At 45.4% G+C, this 16,026-nt stretch overlaps 1 protein-coding gene across 4 annotated transcripts in view; it reads right to left on the bottom strand.

Moving 5' to 3' along the window:
* The window catches only part of cntnap3 (contactin associated protein family member 3), a 54,607-nt gene that overhangs the window by 22,100 nt on the left and 16,481 nt on the right, over positions 1-16,026 (bottom strand). For all 4 annotated transcript variants that reach the window (XM_047014970.1, XM_047014974.1, XM_047014972.1 and 1 more), the window contains exons 3-10: positions 15,079-15,272; positions 13,155-13,302; positions 11,522-11,722; positions 6,416-6,591; positions 5,994-6,134; positions 4,225-4,486; positions 3,601-3,750; positions 2,908-3,079 (exon numbers count right to left, since the gene is read on the bottom strand). In XM_047014970.1, the coding sequence (XP_046870926.1) occupies positions 2,908-3,079; positions 3,601-3,750; positions 4,225-4,486; positions 5,994-6,134; positions 6,416-6,591; positions 11,522-11,722; positions 13,155-13,302; positions 15,079-15,272 (1,444 nt within the window). The remainder of the gene's footprint in view (positions 1-2,907; positions 3,080-3,600; positions 3,751-4,224; positions 4,487-5,993; positions 6,135-6,415; positions 6,592-11,521; positions 11,723-13,154; positions 13,303-15,078; positions 15,273-16,026) is intronic.

The following is a 16,026-nucleotide window of genomic DNA, read 5'->3' as shown; positions in this document are numbered from 1 at the left end:
CGCCCCTCTCTTCTGTAGCCATATTCTCTTTACCCTAAGAACTGCACGCCGCCTTCAAGGGAGGACGCGATCTTGACGTTTACACAATGGCATCGTTTTATTAGAAACCGCACACACTATTTATGGCTCCGCTCTATCGACGACGTGGCGCGGCGATCCGTCACGTGAGACACGGGCGCACGAGAGACACAAGACAAAGACCCTACCTGTGCTTATCTCTCTTGGTTTCGATCCGGCCTCTCTCGATTTTCGCATCGTTCCAATTCGCACACACGCCCACGCTCAATCACACACACATACTACTCCACCGGCTCTCTAAGGGAAGCTCTTTTAACATCTCGCTATTTTGATCCCCTCTGACATGCAGTCAAGCAACCTCACCACACAGGCATATTAACACTGGGGATAGATTGATAAACCTGCAGGGCGAGACGGAGAGAGACGGAGAGAGAGACAGCGTGAGAGAGATAGAGACAAATCTTTCCCAAAAAATATACACATATCAAGATTTCCTCCAGAAAAGTGCCGACTTTGCAGAATTGCCCTACCCCCCGCCTCCATGAAATTCACCTTTAGCATATTACTTAGTCAGCAGGCTTGTCATTTGTCAGATTTGGATTTCCATTTAGCTTTGTTTCTAAGGATTCTGTAATATATAAGCAGGTTGGGCCAATGTTTGTTCCTCGGGATGCACTTCAAATGTGTTATGATGCAGTTTCTATCATTTTACATAACGGGAGCACAGGAGGCAGAGCAGGCCCTTCAGCACACAGTGCAGTTCATGTAAATGCAGAAAAGAAATTCCCAGGAGTGTTTATAAAGTCTGTACACATCTCGGAACACAAACGATCCAAGAGATAGAATGGGACATGCACTGTTTGTTCGGTTCATCAAGATTCAGCCAGTGACATGTGTTGACAGTTTGGCAGCTCGATTAATTGGAGTTTTGTGAACTTTTAGTTTGTACAACAGTTATTAACTTTGCTTCGGAGGTAAATGTCAGAACTGGTTATATAATGACTGAATGTTTATTGCCTGGATATCTGGAAGTCTGTCTTCAAAAAAGGGATGCAATCAGATGATACTACTGTAATGACCTCAACCCCAAAACATCTAACATACTAATACCCACACGGTCACATACACACACGCACACACACACACACACACAAACACTGCTTTCAGTTGCAGTAATTGACTCTGGAATGAGCTTCTAAAAGAAGACAATTATTAGATTGTCCCTCAGACTTTTCAAATTGATGAAATGAAGTTCTAGCAGTTACGAGGATTTTCATCAGAAGAAAACAATTAAAGTTGGTCTTTCTTACATGAAAATTTGTTGTGACTCAGGGCTTTCTGACACAGTATGCAATATGTCGGACCCATATGCAGCATGGCTGGAAAAGGACCGAATCTTCTCCTGTATGATTGGCTTGGTGACTAAGTCTTCTCCAGCATGATTCGCTATGGGACTAGCTCTTCCCCAGTATTGTTGACTATAGGACTAGATCTGCTCCAGTATGGTTGGTTATAGGACTATATCTGCTCCAGTATGGTTGGCTATGGGACCAGATCTTCCCCCAGTATTTATTTTTGATAAGTGACTTATGTTCAACAGCATATTTATTACTCATCTGAATAATACGATCCATGTATTAACATGTTGAGAAATTCAATTAAAGTCAGTGAAGCAGAGATAGTTATCTCCATGGCAAGTACAAGAAGTACAGAGCAGGGAGACTGTTGAGTGAGTATTCCAAAAGGAGAGTTTATAATTGTCACTTTAATTGTGAGGGCTCCTTGAGCACGGAGATGCAGACGGTAATCCATTAGTTCTATCGCTCACGACTGGCAAGCGTCGGGTTGAGCTTCTCTCTGATCTGACGCAGTCTGGAGAGACGGCGGCTCTAATCGCCTTAACAACGGTGGAAATTAAGATGACAACAATGTGCCGATGGAAGAGATGGGGGGGGGGGGATGATGAGGTGGACGAAGATGGCGATCGTGACGATAATAATAATGGAGCGATAAGAATAATCGCCTTCACAAAGACGGCGACGTGGTTGATCGCAGAGGATGAAATACATCATAGACACAGGGGATATGGTGGGCCGAACGTGTAGCCATGTTTACAACTGAAGAACTGAAGGGAGGATATATTAAGAACTCCCGCCCAATGAGGGTTGGCCAGAGTTTAGCTGTGACAAGGCGGCAACCGACTGAAATGGAACAAATAGGATTCTGCACAAGTCTTCCAGTGTTCGGCTAAACAATAACTCCAAACTTCATATGGGACCTAGGTAGTAGTGGGTGCCTGCAGCTGATTTGTTATCTGTGTGACTTGCTTGGATGGTGAAATCTCAACCACTTCTCACTGCTGCGCCCAGCTAAATAAATGATTTTGTCAAAGAAGTACATCGATAAAAAGTTTCCACCTCCTATAAAGTTGAAGTCAGAGGACACAACAATCATGCGAGGTGAGTGAATCATCTGACAGTTTGATCAAAAGTAAGAAATGGGGAACAAACAACCTTCGTTTTTGTCTCAAAAAACGATTCTGTCATAAACGTACAATTCATTTAGGACAGACAGAAAGGAGGGGTTGGGAAGGCGTTGATCATGAAAACTGTTCCATCATCAATTCTCACATTCAAAGAGAGAAGCATTGAGCATCGAAACATTCGATAAAAGTGGTGTTCCACAGACTCAAGAGTGCCTACCCCTTGTCCTGTACCACCCATTTGAATGTACAGTGCGACAACACAAAAATCCATTAATTCATTAGTTTGCTCTGTTTTTTTCTTCTTCTCATTTATCCATCCATTTGTTCCTTCACCCGTTAAACAGCGCCCTGAACATCGACGCGCTTCGTCACTGTACACGGTGTACCGTTGAGCAGGCACTGACCTGTCGATGATTCCACACATGTCGATTTGCAGGTCGCTGAAGTTCCCTATCAGCATCTGCTGCACTTTAATCAGGTCCACGGGATTGCCATCCACGTAGATGGAGCGCATGCAGCCCTGGAACACATTGAAGGGGTTTCTGCACTCCAGGTTGTTTTCGCCATCTGGGCAGCCTGAAGCAGACCGAAATAATGGCAGCAAATCAATACTCACTCACTGGTAAGCCTTGCACAAGCAGGTCACAAATAGAGCAGGCTGTTGCCCCCTTGTGATGAAGGGGTTAAAAGATGTTCTTTTATTCACAGCGGAGCGAGGGTTGCCATACTGCACGGAGCAGATTTGCGCTTTACGCACTGTCCCTTTGTGGATGGCCCAATGGGTGGCTTGAGCTCAAGGCTAACAGGGCTTTTCAGTGTTTTTCTCAGTATGCGTTATGATAAACAATAGCCTGGTCTGGGCTGTTCTCTGTAGCTGCGCATTTGCATTTCATTAATTGACAAGACTCGGCTGAGAACAGACCGACGACAGAAGACAGGTGAAAACTAAAAAAAAACCTAAGAAAAAAATAATAATACAAACCCAGAGGCCCACTTCAAACCGTCAACCATCAAACCTCTAAACACAACCGGTGTGATCAAGTCATTTTCATGCTACTGTACTATTTCGTTGCATCGTCCCTGTAGCTTGTCCTCACCTCCGAAGAAAAGGGAGTTTCCTGTCACGACAGGAAATGCTGGGCTGGCATGAGCCGTGGATGCCTCTTCTTTGTCTACGGAGACGCTGAGTCGTCCTCGTCTGGAGTTCAGGTCCACTGCATGCCACTGTCCGTCATTCAAACCAGATCCTGTCAGATCAATGTCGGTGAGTGACACCTCACTTGATGTATGGGGGTTTGATGTGCAAATCCCCTCTTTGAACTTGTTTGGACTATGCCAAAAACACAACGGATATCACAGAAACCCCTCAGACTAAGTGAGCTATTAGAACTTTAATTTCACACCCCATAGTCCACCAGGCAGCCTATTTTGCAAGACGTCCACACCCTCATAAAACACTTGGTAACCGAAGCTATGTATTATAGAAGAGGAGCACAGAAACAGCTGAACGTATCAGAGAGCATGAACGGCACAGTGGTAAACAACATGTTTATGCATCGCGCAACTGAGATGCATGCTCCGAATGAGACCACATACGTCACTTGTGACTGTGACAGGGAATCTTGAGGTAACATTTTCTACGTCAAGGTTTTTTTAGGAGGCCTACAGCATCACCGCAGTGTGTGTATGAGTGTGAATGTGTGTGTCAGGGTGGCTCCAACCTGCAGTCAGGTCCAGCAGCATCCTGCCAGCCTTGTGGATCTGCAGTTTGACTCGGGCTTCGCTGAGGTAAAGCCACAGGGTGGCTCCTAGTGGCTGGAGGTCAAAGGTGATCAGAAGACCCGCTTTGTTCCACGTACGGAACTGCAGGCCCATCGTCACCCCATCGCTCTGAGTCGCCCCCGGCAACTGGAGGAAGCTTTCCGAGCCAGCAAACGTCATGGCGACAGAGACTGGCTCAGCACAAGTAAAGGTCACATTGCCCTGAAGGAAAGACAAAAAAAAAATTATATATATAATGAAAAGATAAAAACATAAATATTAATTAGTCTGACTGAGAAGGTGAAATCATGGGAACATCTGACCTGACACTGCTGGGAATAGAAAAGCCATTTAATCAGCAAAGTCTCCTTAAAGAGAACGTCAATATTACCATAATTACAGCTAGAGAGCCATGAGCTCCTCGCTCTCAGGACATTAGCATAGCAAACAAGAGCACAGGTGTCAAGGGCTGCTTCTTCAAGTCGTCATTGCAGGCAGGTCAAAGAGAGTAGGGGCGTGGATGTGGGGGATGTGTGCTGTTGCCCGTTGCTTTGAGTTGGGCTAACTACGGTTGGCTTTATTGCTGAGGCTGCAAACGTGATCAACTACGACACATTTCGCCCGGGGCGGTATCAGGAAAGGCATCTTTGTAATGGTTTGGTGTTTGCTGTGAGAGGAAAGTGCAACGGGAAAAGAGGTAGATCAACTCGAAAGGGGTCTCTGGGAAAGCGGTGAAAGTGATTTACCGGGAAACATACGGCGTACAGTGTTTCTCATGTACTGTGCCACAACAACACTGTTCGACATTGTTCTCCAGGCCCTGGAGAAAACGATGAAACATGTTGTGAAACTCACATCCCCAGAAGCCCGCTGTGCCTCTGCCTTCATACCCTAGTACCCTTTCAAACACGCTAGTTAAATAGGAGCACATATGTTAAACTGTGGTTCTTATTCGCTGTGTCACAGTAAATGTGTAGATGTATTGGTATTCCGGTTAGCCTAAAAAGTGCTCCCAAATGAGTGGATTCTCTTTATTTGCCACTTCATTTCGGAGAGATTAAGATAATCATTTAGACAGTGGAGAATGTGTTCATGAGAGACCAAAGCGTTATAAAAAAAAAAAAAAAAAAATCATTATCCATCTATAAAGGTCTACTCTCAGCTCAGTTACAGGGCCTCATCATGATTTTGTTGAATTAATTAATGAACAATCATTCACACTATCTTCAAAAGATCCCATTTGTATCATGGCTGGTTCAATAACACAACCAGCTTCGGGAGGAGTGGAAATGAGAGCCTGGCACAGAACAAGATGGAGGTCTGATTTCCCTGCAGTCACACACAGGCGTTAAAACACACAAACACACACATACACACACACACACAATTCTTTGTGTCCCAGGTCAAATCGTAAATGATTGAATTACATGAGAGGAACAACTCAACTGTGTTGTGAAGCAACCTGACCAGAATGAGAGGTGATCTTTAGCTTGATACATCAATACGTGTATCACAACAGTCAAACTCACATAGAAACTACATTCACACATCTGTTTGTAAAACCCTTCTGAAAAAACCAAAGGTGTTGCTTGGGAAAACACAGGAAACACATCCTGCGAAGCAGCCAAGCCCATTTTGAAACAGTGCAAAGCCATAATTACGTCCCCCCCCCCACACACACACACACCATCTTTCCTAGCGCTATGGTAGTGGTGTTATCCTATTGTACCATGCTTGAAACCTGCTCCTGTTGTTTGGCCTGCTCCATCAGGTTCAGTTCATTGTACTGCAGGTTCTCCAGGCACCCATGGAAGCTCCTTCTGGAAGCTTGCCTCTGCGGCCCGTGGCATTGGGTCGCTCCCAGACTTATCTGGTGGAGGAACACACACATACCAATGGCACAGTTAGGTCTGAGAGTTTCATGGATTTTTTACAGAGCCAGACACAAATGTAAACAGTAATGCTTTGAATGTGTGTGTTTGCATGTTTGGGAGTGTCTAAATGTTGCTACTAGGGAAATTTAGAGCACACCTGTGTAAGCACTAGACTCGTTTGTGTGTGTGTGTGTGTGTGTGTGTGTGTGTGTGTGTGTGTGTGAGTGTGTGTAGGTGTGTGTGAGTCAAAGACATGGCAGAAACAGGTGGCACATACCTCGTGTATCTGCCAGTGACTCAGGTCCACAGGGACCAGGATTTGTTGAGTACTTTTGTCCACCGTAAAGTTGATGTGCCCGCTAACCCTCTCCACAGTGACATGATGCCAGTGCTGGTCATCTAGCAAACTGCCCAGCGACACAACCTTGTGGTTTTCCAAATACGCACTTTTACCTGGAAAAAATAATGAAAATTGGACAATTTGACGACTCATCAGAAAAAATGGGGAGATGTTCCATTTAAAGCTTGGCAGGTTGAACCGAGAAAGGACCTTACACTTCCGTCCATCCCAAAGCTGTAAGTTCTAGGTTTGCCCGGTCACAGAATAACAAGCCATTACTAAAAAGTGGGAGCAGTTACATCAATGAGTTGTTTGAACAGAAATCCTTCTCGAAGCAGCTTCGCAAGGAGCTGTCAGAGGGTTTTTATGTTTTCAACCCGTTAAACTGGAATTCTGACACTGTGAGGTGCACGGAAAGAATAACCTAGGTTTTTCTCCACCCTCTTGACACACACTGTACACCATCCCAGCAGAAGAGAATGCCCAATAAGTGATGATGCGTAGCTAAAATGTTTTAGCAAAAACACAGCGGGACACAATTAATGATATATGAACTCCAGCAGGTTTAAATTAGTGGATTAATCTTTGGACCCACACAAAATGTTGGGGAAGAGTTTCACTGCAAGGCCTAACACTAGAGATTGCGGCAAATGCACTCGGTAATTAAATATGCATTAGACATTCTTTAGAGGGCTGCGATGAGGGGGAAACTTCAGCCGAACAGCCAACACAGGCTTCTAGAAAATGAAGAGTGTGTGTCACTTTGCTGTGGCTCATCAATTGTGGATGAGGTATGTGTATGATGTCAGATTAGATGAGATGAGAGACCCGCACATAAGTGGTCTGAGGAGAAGTCTTACAAACAAATTATCACTTTATCATTATTGATTAACAGTAGCCCGGCTCACACCAAGCTTGTTTGGCTGTATTTCATCTCCAGGCAGATGTGAGGGAGGAGTCAACAGATATTTTATATTAGCTTTTGCTGTCAAAATGCTTTGAACTCTTCAGTAGGATCTTGGCCCACAGTTGCAGTCTCCCCTGCTAGAGATGAAGACAACCCAGACTCTGTAAAGTCTTCTATTCCCATCTTGTCGACCACCTCCACCCACACCACATCTGTGGCCTTAAGGGTGACTACACATCCCTGATGAGTGGTTCCTGTACAGGAGACACAGCATGAACAGACATGGGGGAGGGAGGGATAATGACATGGAGTGCAGCCACTTTAAATAGACGGTATGACTCTAATGTGTGGCCATATGGTGAATAAAAGCCAATCTGTGCCTGATGGAGTACATAGACGCACATATGGAAAGAACATCAACACAAGAGTTGGGAAAAGTTGCGTTGGCAGGGATACAATTTCCCTCCCCCACCCAATTCTTTTTCCCAAAAGTACTTGAACGTACTTGAAATGTAGTTGTTTGAAATGGCAACCATGAAAGTCCCAGTTCTCTCTAGTCTTTCACACTCCCAGTCTCTTTTAGGATGGCGTCATGTCGAGTGTTCGTATTGATCGTCAAGTTAGGAAATCGGGCTATTAATCAGAAGGTTGCCGGTTTGATTCCCGGCCGGGCAATTGACGTTGTGTCCTTGGGCAAGGCACTTCACCCTACCTGCCACGGGGAATGTCCCTGTACTTACCGTAAAACGCTCTGGATAAGAGCGTCTGCTAAATGACTAAATGTAAATGATCAGCTTACGCAATCTCATGGGATTTTGCCACAGACTAACCCTCCCACAGTGGAAAACAATTCCCAACAAAGAAAATAACGTAATTGTCCTGTATTTACAATGCTGTCGCGTGACGCAACTTGAAAACAAGATTAGGTGATAACATTTCCTCATTTTAGTCTTGCAAGCTATTATTGTGAACACAAAATCACTGACTTTCTCTGCCTTGACCGAAACATAATGAGCTGATACATGTACCGTTGCCAGAAAACTCTAAATCATTAATGATGATAGAGGAGCAGAGGTTGGCGTCTAATTGCTCTGTCTGTATTGTTATAACTGTATTACCAGGGGCTAACTTCATCACGCAGAGATCAATACACTCAAAGGAGATTTAGCTACAAAAATTACTGCAGTCCTGTTGGCCACAACTCATACCACAGCCGGTGTGTCTGTATGACAGGTGGTACACTGAAAATAGCAAGCAAAATTCCTAAGATGTCGCTGGTAAAAGGTTCTAAAGAGCTTTGTTCACTACTGTACTTAAAGAAAGCCTATCTTTGTCCTTAACTGTCATTATCTTTGTTCTGCTACTGTGGATACAGTCTACATCCCACATCTGGAACACATTGGGCAAGTCACGGTGACCCCATACATTTGCATTTAATAACAATTGCAGTGACAGTAAAGAATTGGGGTGAAATATGAACCAGTGGGCCACAATATAAACAGACATTTTGATGAATGTAAACTACAGAGGAAATGGAATAGTTTGGGACACTGGAGATAAATCTTGACAAGACTATTTATTTAATTCATTTGTACACACACATGCACACACGCACGAGCATACTGTACACATCCACACACACATGCATAAATACACACACGGACACACACGCAGGCAAGTCCACAACGCGACAGAGGTGAGCGTTTGTAAGTCTGAGCACAGCAGCTTCACCCCTAAGTTACAGAGTGTTGCCTCATGAAAAGGGTACCATCCCAGCTGTGTGGCTCCTGCATGTCTTTTACATTTTAGGACATTTGTCTTGTTTGTAAATGAGTGTGTGCGTGTATGCGAGTGTCAGACAGCGGATTACTGCGTTCACGTGGCAGGTGCTTTGAACCATAGCAACGTACAGAAGGGGAATCAAACCTGCAATCTCTTAAGTGACAGTCAAATGTTATAGCCCCTGAGCTAAATCTATACTCCTAAAGAAGGCGGTGCATATTTCATGCAGGGTTCAGTGGCCCCTTTGAAGTGCATGGCCCAAACAGCACTACCAATCTCCCCTTTCCCAATTCACACAGGAGCCGTGGCAGAAGAGCTGGCCACAGCTGTGTCACACAGCTCCACACAGCCATGGCAATGCCTTTGTGGCTAAAAACGAGCCTGACAAATGGCTTTCAATGATTATCATGACGTGGGAGAGACACTTCTGTCGGCCCATCATGGTCACTGAAAATATCCGGGGAAGATTCATTTTGTTAGACAAGGGACATGAGTTGCAAGGAAACAGTAGACTGGGGTCAATCCTCAGATAACCATCTTTCCCCTACACGACGATCAACATATTGTGACATAGATCAACGTTGAAAGGGCAAGTGGGACCAAATGCTCTGGTTAAATGGCAGGCTTAATGGCCCACTGACTCGCCTGTGAAAAGTACTTGATCCTTGCCTGCATTTGACTGTTTTTTTTAGCTGTTCCAACAATTCCAATTGCTGTTCCAACCACACAGTACCCCAGGGTTGGGGCACAGAGGTATTGACCTAAATTAGTCTGTCAACTAACCACAAAGCCCAAGGAGAGGAGAAGGAAAGAGCGAGGGAGGATGAGGGAGAGAGGGAGAGAGGGAGAGAGGGAGAGACGGAGAGAGGGAGGATGAGGGAGAGAGGGAGGATAAGGGAGAGAGGGAGAGAGGGAGACAGGGAGACAGGGAGAGAGGGAGAGAGGGAGAGAGGGAGAGAGGGAGCGAGGGAGAAAGAGATGGGAGAAATAAAAAAGCATGCAATTGCAAACAACAAATGACTGCATCAGACACAAAAAGAGGAGAGAGAGTGTTGGAATGAAATATGAGGAAAGGAAGATGAATAACACACACACACACACACAGAAAATAGAAAAGAGGGGGCCTGTGAGTGAAGAGACAGGGAAAAGGAGAAAATAAGGGATGGATATAGGAAGAGAGAGAGAGACAGGAGAGAAGAGAGACAGAAAGGAGAGAAGAGAGAGCCGGTGTGCTGTCAAATCAGAAGAGGACGCCTTTGATTGAGGCAACGCTACTGCTCTATTGTCAGTGTGGCTCCGTATCAGGATAAGCCCAAGAACATGCAATCTCACCACCGTCTTAACCGCGGTTTTAATTTTCTGCCTCCGAGCCAGAGCTTGTCTTCCAAATGACAGGACTTTTACGGTGAGGATGTTTACTGTGGGCTCGGCTCTGTCAACTTGTGAAGGCTGCTACTTGCAAACCGCAGTTGAGGGATTTGGAGAGCCGAAAGGCTTTCTAGAAGCAGAGCATAGATGTGCCTGGAGACTCAAACATCTATGTACATGGAATGCTGCAGCCTAAATACGTGTTATGAGTCGAACACACCATTCTGATTTGATAGTACTAGTCCCATGGAACTGAATCAGAGCTGCACAATGTTATGCCTAAAGTAGCAGTACAAATCAGTCTTGTCATTTGAAGCACAAACCACAAAACTGCACTGCAACATCCAGAGCTGTACTGATCGAATCCCTCGAATCACAACATATTACCCAACTGTGCAGCATCATGATAATTCCCAATTCCAGTCACCCGGAACTTCAGAATTTCATTCTAGCTGGCCGAAATGATGCCCTTAAATCCCCCATGTCGTCTTAATAATGCAGAGTTTAAGGCTGCGCACCATGTTGGAATCATTGCTTTTTCCCTAAGCGCCACAGCAGTATGGCTGTTCCCTATGGAGCCTGGTAATGCCAGTCAAAGCAAGTTTCTTACTCTCCCTGGTCTGGGCACACTCTCTGAGGACCCGGAGAGAGTGAACAAGGGAAGGATGGAGGATAGGGACAGAGGGAGATGCAAGATGAAGGAAAGCTACAGACAGATGGTGAGGCTGAGAGGTGCACCATATGTTGATGAGCGCCACAGCCTGGCTCCCTGACAACGCCTGAGGTTTCAGCCCCACTTATGCGAGCCATACAAGGGGAAACTTTTTTGGCTCCGGGATTCAAACTCGATCATGTATCGTTTTTTGCCTTGGCAGCCGGTTAGGTTTTTAAAGAGGTGGTACCGAACATGTGTTGAATGGTAGATACGATTCATCATGAGGAAATGGAGGGCGGCGACATTGGGAGGAAAAACGACGGCGCTGTACCTTTCCTGAGGTGGAGGAGAAGTTTCCCTTTGTGTAGCTCCAGAGTCAGGCTGTGTTCGTGCGCCTCGGCGTGTATCAATGTCCCCGAATTCCTTTGAGTCTTGAACTTCAGTGACACGGTTTCTTTGGCTGTCTGGCTTTGGTCAGGGCTCAGCCTGTACAGCAGGCAACCACTGCCGTCGAAGCTGGCCACATCAGAGTCTGAAAAACCAAATGTGACACTTAAAAACTCTGGAGCAGACCGTGTCATCTTGGTCTCCAACACTCTAACACAGGTCAAGGAATAAGAACCACAAACATGTGATGATATGTGGATATTTACCCATTTCTGAATGTGGTTTCTTTAGCTCTGCATTACTGTGCTGGTAGAGTGGGACTCGGCTCAGAAGCCAATTTCTCCTTACTTAACTGTTTCTAATGAGGCAGTGTAGCCTTTGTCCATTTCACATCAAACCACTTCAGTAACTAGATCGGCAAATGGTCTATTTCATCATTGTGATTGGAGAGCTGACATCAAAGACTTGAGAGGACTTGATCCTATGAAGGGCGATCCACCACCTTGTATCTGAAGATGTACATCAGCACACCTATGCATCCCTCGCTTCCCCTTACATTGCATATGGCCCATATTGCTAATCCCAGGATGACACAATAGTCCCTTAGCAACAACAGTCTTGTTACTATAGCTGTTAAAATGTAGTGACGCCGAAATGAATCATTCCAACATTTTGAAATGTTCATTATTAAAAGGTCAGTCCTTGAATGATTAAAATGCATTTTCAATTACAACCGGGGTAACATAAAAAACAAAACAAGACAAGAGACAAATTAATTACAGTTGTTGTTCCATTTCCAAGGGCCAAATGATAATACCGTGAAGAAATATATGGCAACACTAGCTCTTGAATTGCGTCCATTCGACAGGGAAAGTTGGATTACAGTACAGTAAAAAAACATTCAAAACAAATCAGGACATCTCCACCCTGTCTCCTCACATCTACCCCACAATACATCTCCTTCCTGGTGCCATCGGCAACAAACTATTCATACATACATGTAATACAAACCATAAATCATTCCCCTGTTTATGCATGACTGATGCTAAACAAACAACCCCAGAGGTGTACGGGACTGTCATGTGACCCCGGTGGAGATGTGTAAGATCGAGATGAGTATGCGTGTGCATGATGTTCTGCCGTAGAACAGGTTCCACACGTCTGAGTTGTGTCCAATGCGCGCCATTGTGACGACGGCGATGAAAACCTTCTACAAACACTTGGAACCAATTAAAAGCGGGTTTTCACACTCAGTCAGCTAAATAAATGGCTACATGTAAATGTATTCATAAATTGCCAGAGTGACGCTAATGAAAGGATCATCCCCGTGCATCTCACTGTTCCTCAGGCATGAGAAAATCACTCGAATTCTCTGAGCGAGAAGAATACAAACCGGAAGAAAATGTGGCGTCAAAGTTGTTTCACGGCGTTACAGCTCCCTAAAGTGAAACTTCTGGAAGTCAAACCGAGCAATTGAGAGGGGGCGGGGAGACTCGACAATGACGCTTCTGAGCGTGGGACCACGATGACCGTCTGGGAAACAATTACAGAGGTCCCCCTTTCTGGGCTGTACTTACTGTAGGGGCATCCGTAGCCCTCCAGCCTCAGACCGATTCTTCCATTAGGGTTCCATTCCAGAGGAATCAGCCTGACGAAGCGTGCTATCACTGGCTGCTGCAGTTTGATCTGCACCACACTGTCTGCATTGCTGTTCCCAGCAAAGGCCTGGAGGACATAAAGAACAGAGGCCATTACCCGGCAGTCGGAGATAAACACACCATCCGAGATCACGCAGTAAACATAAGAGTATTGTACAGTAACATGTAGCTTAATTGTATTAGACAATATGTTTCTGTGAAGGAGGTGGTGTACTGTATGCAATTCTGCATCACTGGAATTCTGTTTCGTGTCTTCCACAAAGCCGTTATTCACTTCAGAAGTGAACCTCAATAACCTTCACAAGCTACGCTCTGCTACGCTACGCTACTTTACGCTATACTTTTTTTAAATTATTCCTACAGTATGTAAACTGTACCTACTAGCTCCTTCCTGCTAATGTTCTTCCATCTGTCCTCTCCGAACTGTAAATAACGGGGTTAATCCCTGTGAGATACTTCCTCATTACATCCTCCCTTTAAAGTTGACACTTAATTGGCACAGTTAATTGGAGTTCATATAGGAGTACCTCATTACCTCTGGATTTCAGAAGGTATTTGTGTAAGATCGGATGACTCTCCCCTCTCTCCTAACCGGAAAGTTCTTGTGTTGACTTGGGAGGTGCGGCTGCACAACGTGTGTGTCTGTGTGAGTGTGTGCGTTTGTGTGAGTGTGTGCGTTTGTGTGAGTGTGTGCGTTTGTGTGAGTGTGTGCGTTTGTGTGAGCGTTTGTGTGAGCGTTTGTGTGAGTGTGTGTGTGTGTTTGTGTGAGTGTGTGTGGCCAGTAATCAATAACAGCAGGACTTATTCAGTAGCTATCCTGAGACTCTCATAGGAGTAATGGGCCCTGTTTCCCCAATCACCTGCCTATTTCACAGGAAATCAATAAAGTCCACCACAATACAGAGGAAAAACTAAAATGAGGTCACATTTTTTACAAAAATCCTTCTGTGCATGTGTGCAAGTAAGTGCCTATAAAATATGTGCGTCTGACCATTATTATTGTTTATTTTTTTATACCTTTGCGTTGTGTATCTGACATCTGGAATGAAATTGACTTTCTTAGGGGTGCATAATTCTGGTGCCAGAGAGGCTTCCTCGGTGCCTTTGAAGGGATCAGCTGTCTTGTGAAGTGGAGCGTTAAGCCGAACAAATTGCACTGTTTCCTGCTGAGGAAGCTGAGAAGAAGCAGTGTCTAATTTGCTTTGGGAAGCACCCTTTGAAATATGCCCAGAGTCAAGGTGCAAATCCTCTGACATGGGCCCGTGACTAGGCTTGGCTCATAGGGAGAGGGAAATGACACTCATCCCCTAAACTCAAACCCTCTCTAAGCTGTGGAAGAACAAAAAAAAAGAAAGGAAAACACAGAGACTGATCTGTTGAATGAGTCCTGTCGACTTTACACTTCAACAGACACATAAAGCTGAAATGAGTAATATGTGGAGCTTAGGACAGCTTTGAAAGGTGCTTTGGATTCATCAAAGAGACAATTGTTGAATCCAAAAACAAATGTTAGCAAACCAACGGCAACGAGTATGCTTGTGGTAAGAATAAACTGAACTGACAACCTATTATAGTCCCGTCTTTGCAACTGCCTCCTTATTGGGTAGGCCCGATGCAACTTTTTCAAGGACTAAACTGATCGTCGTAAGGAATATCAAGAGGTATGTGTGACAATAACTCCTCCACCCTGGTATTGTTACACCTTTTCCGTGCCTAGCAGAGCTAAACTGAGATCGCTGGCCTACCGTCATCCATTATTCACAGCCAATGAAAGGGTGCTTATGGCCCTGTTTATGACTGCAAACTCCCCAGTATCCCGTTGTCTAGGCCCGCACTCTCTCACCCCTATGCTGTCCTCCTGGCGGTACAGCTTCCAGTTGCGTCCCGTGTCGCTGAACATGAGCAAGTAGGCCGAAACCCAGTCGGAACTTCCGTAGCGCCCCTGCGTCGCCACGGCTGCGACCTCGGTTCTCTGGCCCAGGTCCACCTCCAGCCACTGGTACTTATTAGATTCCAGTGGAGACCAACCCCCGGCACCTTTGGGGGGACAGACAGAGAGAGAGGGGGGGGAAAGGAGAAAAGAGCGAGGAGGAGAGGGAGAGGAAGGACGGAGAGACGGAGGGAGGCGGGAGAGGAAGTGGAGAGACCGCATGAGCACGGGGGAGGGGAATGAGAGAGGGAGGGAGGGAGAGACAGGGAGGGAGGGACAGGGAGGGAAGAAGAAAGGTAGAGATAGACGGGGAGGGAGGGGGGGAGGGAGAGCAAGGGAGGGAAGAAGAAAAGTAGAGAGACAGAGAGGAGGGGGGGGGGGAGAAAGGGGAAGGGATGGAAGGAGAGAGGGAGAGAGAGAGGTAGTGGTGGGGTTATGATGATTTATTACATAGTCATCTCTGAGAAATGAGGAGGAACAAACTTCAGAGTTGAACGGGTGTGTGTTTTACAACTGACCATGCCTGGGCCTGATTACAATGAGAACAACGACACCACTTCTGCAGCACATGTAATGTTTCATCATGTACAAAAAAAACGTAGGCTAGCGTGCATCTGTAACGTGCATCAGGGATGATATACAACCGAACAAAAAAAAACAACAACTCAGTTTCTTTAACACCAAACATACCAACACGGTTGAATCTCCTATGGAACCCATTAGGCATTCAAGGTTGTGTTAGGCAGTCTATCTCCATCGGCCTATGGGAGATACCTGAATATCGAACAAAGCTGCATAATAGTTCATATCCCACCAAACGGACACACTGGTTTCCTTCAGCCGTGTGGAATTCTCCTCCCT

The sequence above is a fragment of the Hypomesus transpacificus genome, unplaced genomic scaffold (genome assembly GCF_021917145.1).
Source record: "Hypomesus transpacificus isolate Combined female unplaced genomic scaffold, fHypTra1 scaffold_27, whole genome shotgun sequence".
Lineage (NCBI taxonomy): Eukaryota > Metazoa > Chordata > Actinopteri > Osmeriformes > Osmeridae > Hypomesus > Hypomesus transpacificus.
Note: the sequence above shows the minus strand (reverse complement) of the source record. Positions and strands in the feature narration are given on the sequence as shown.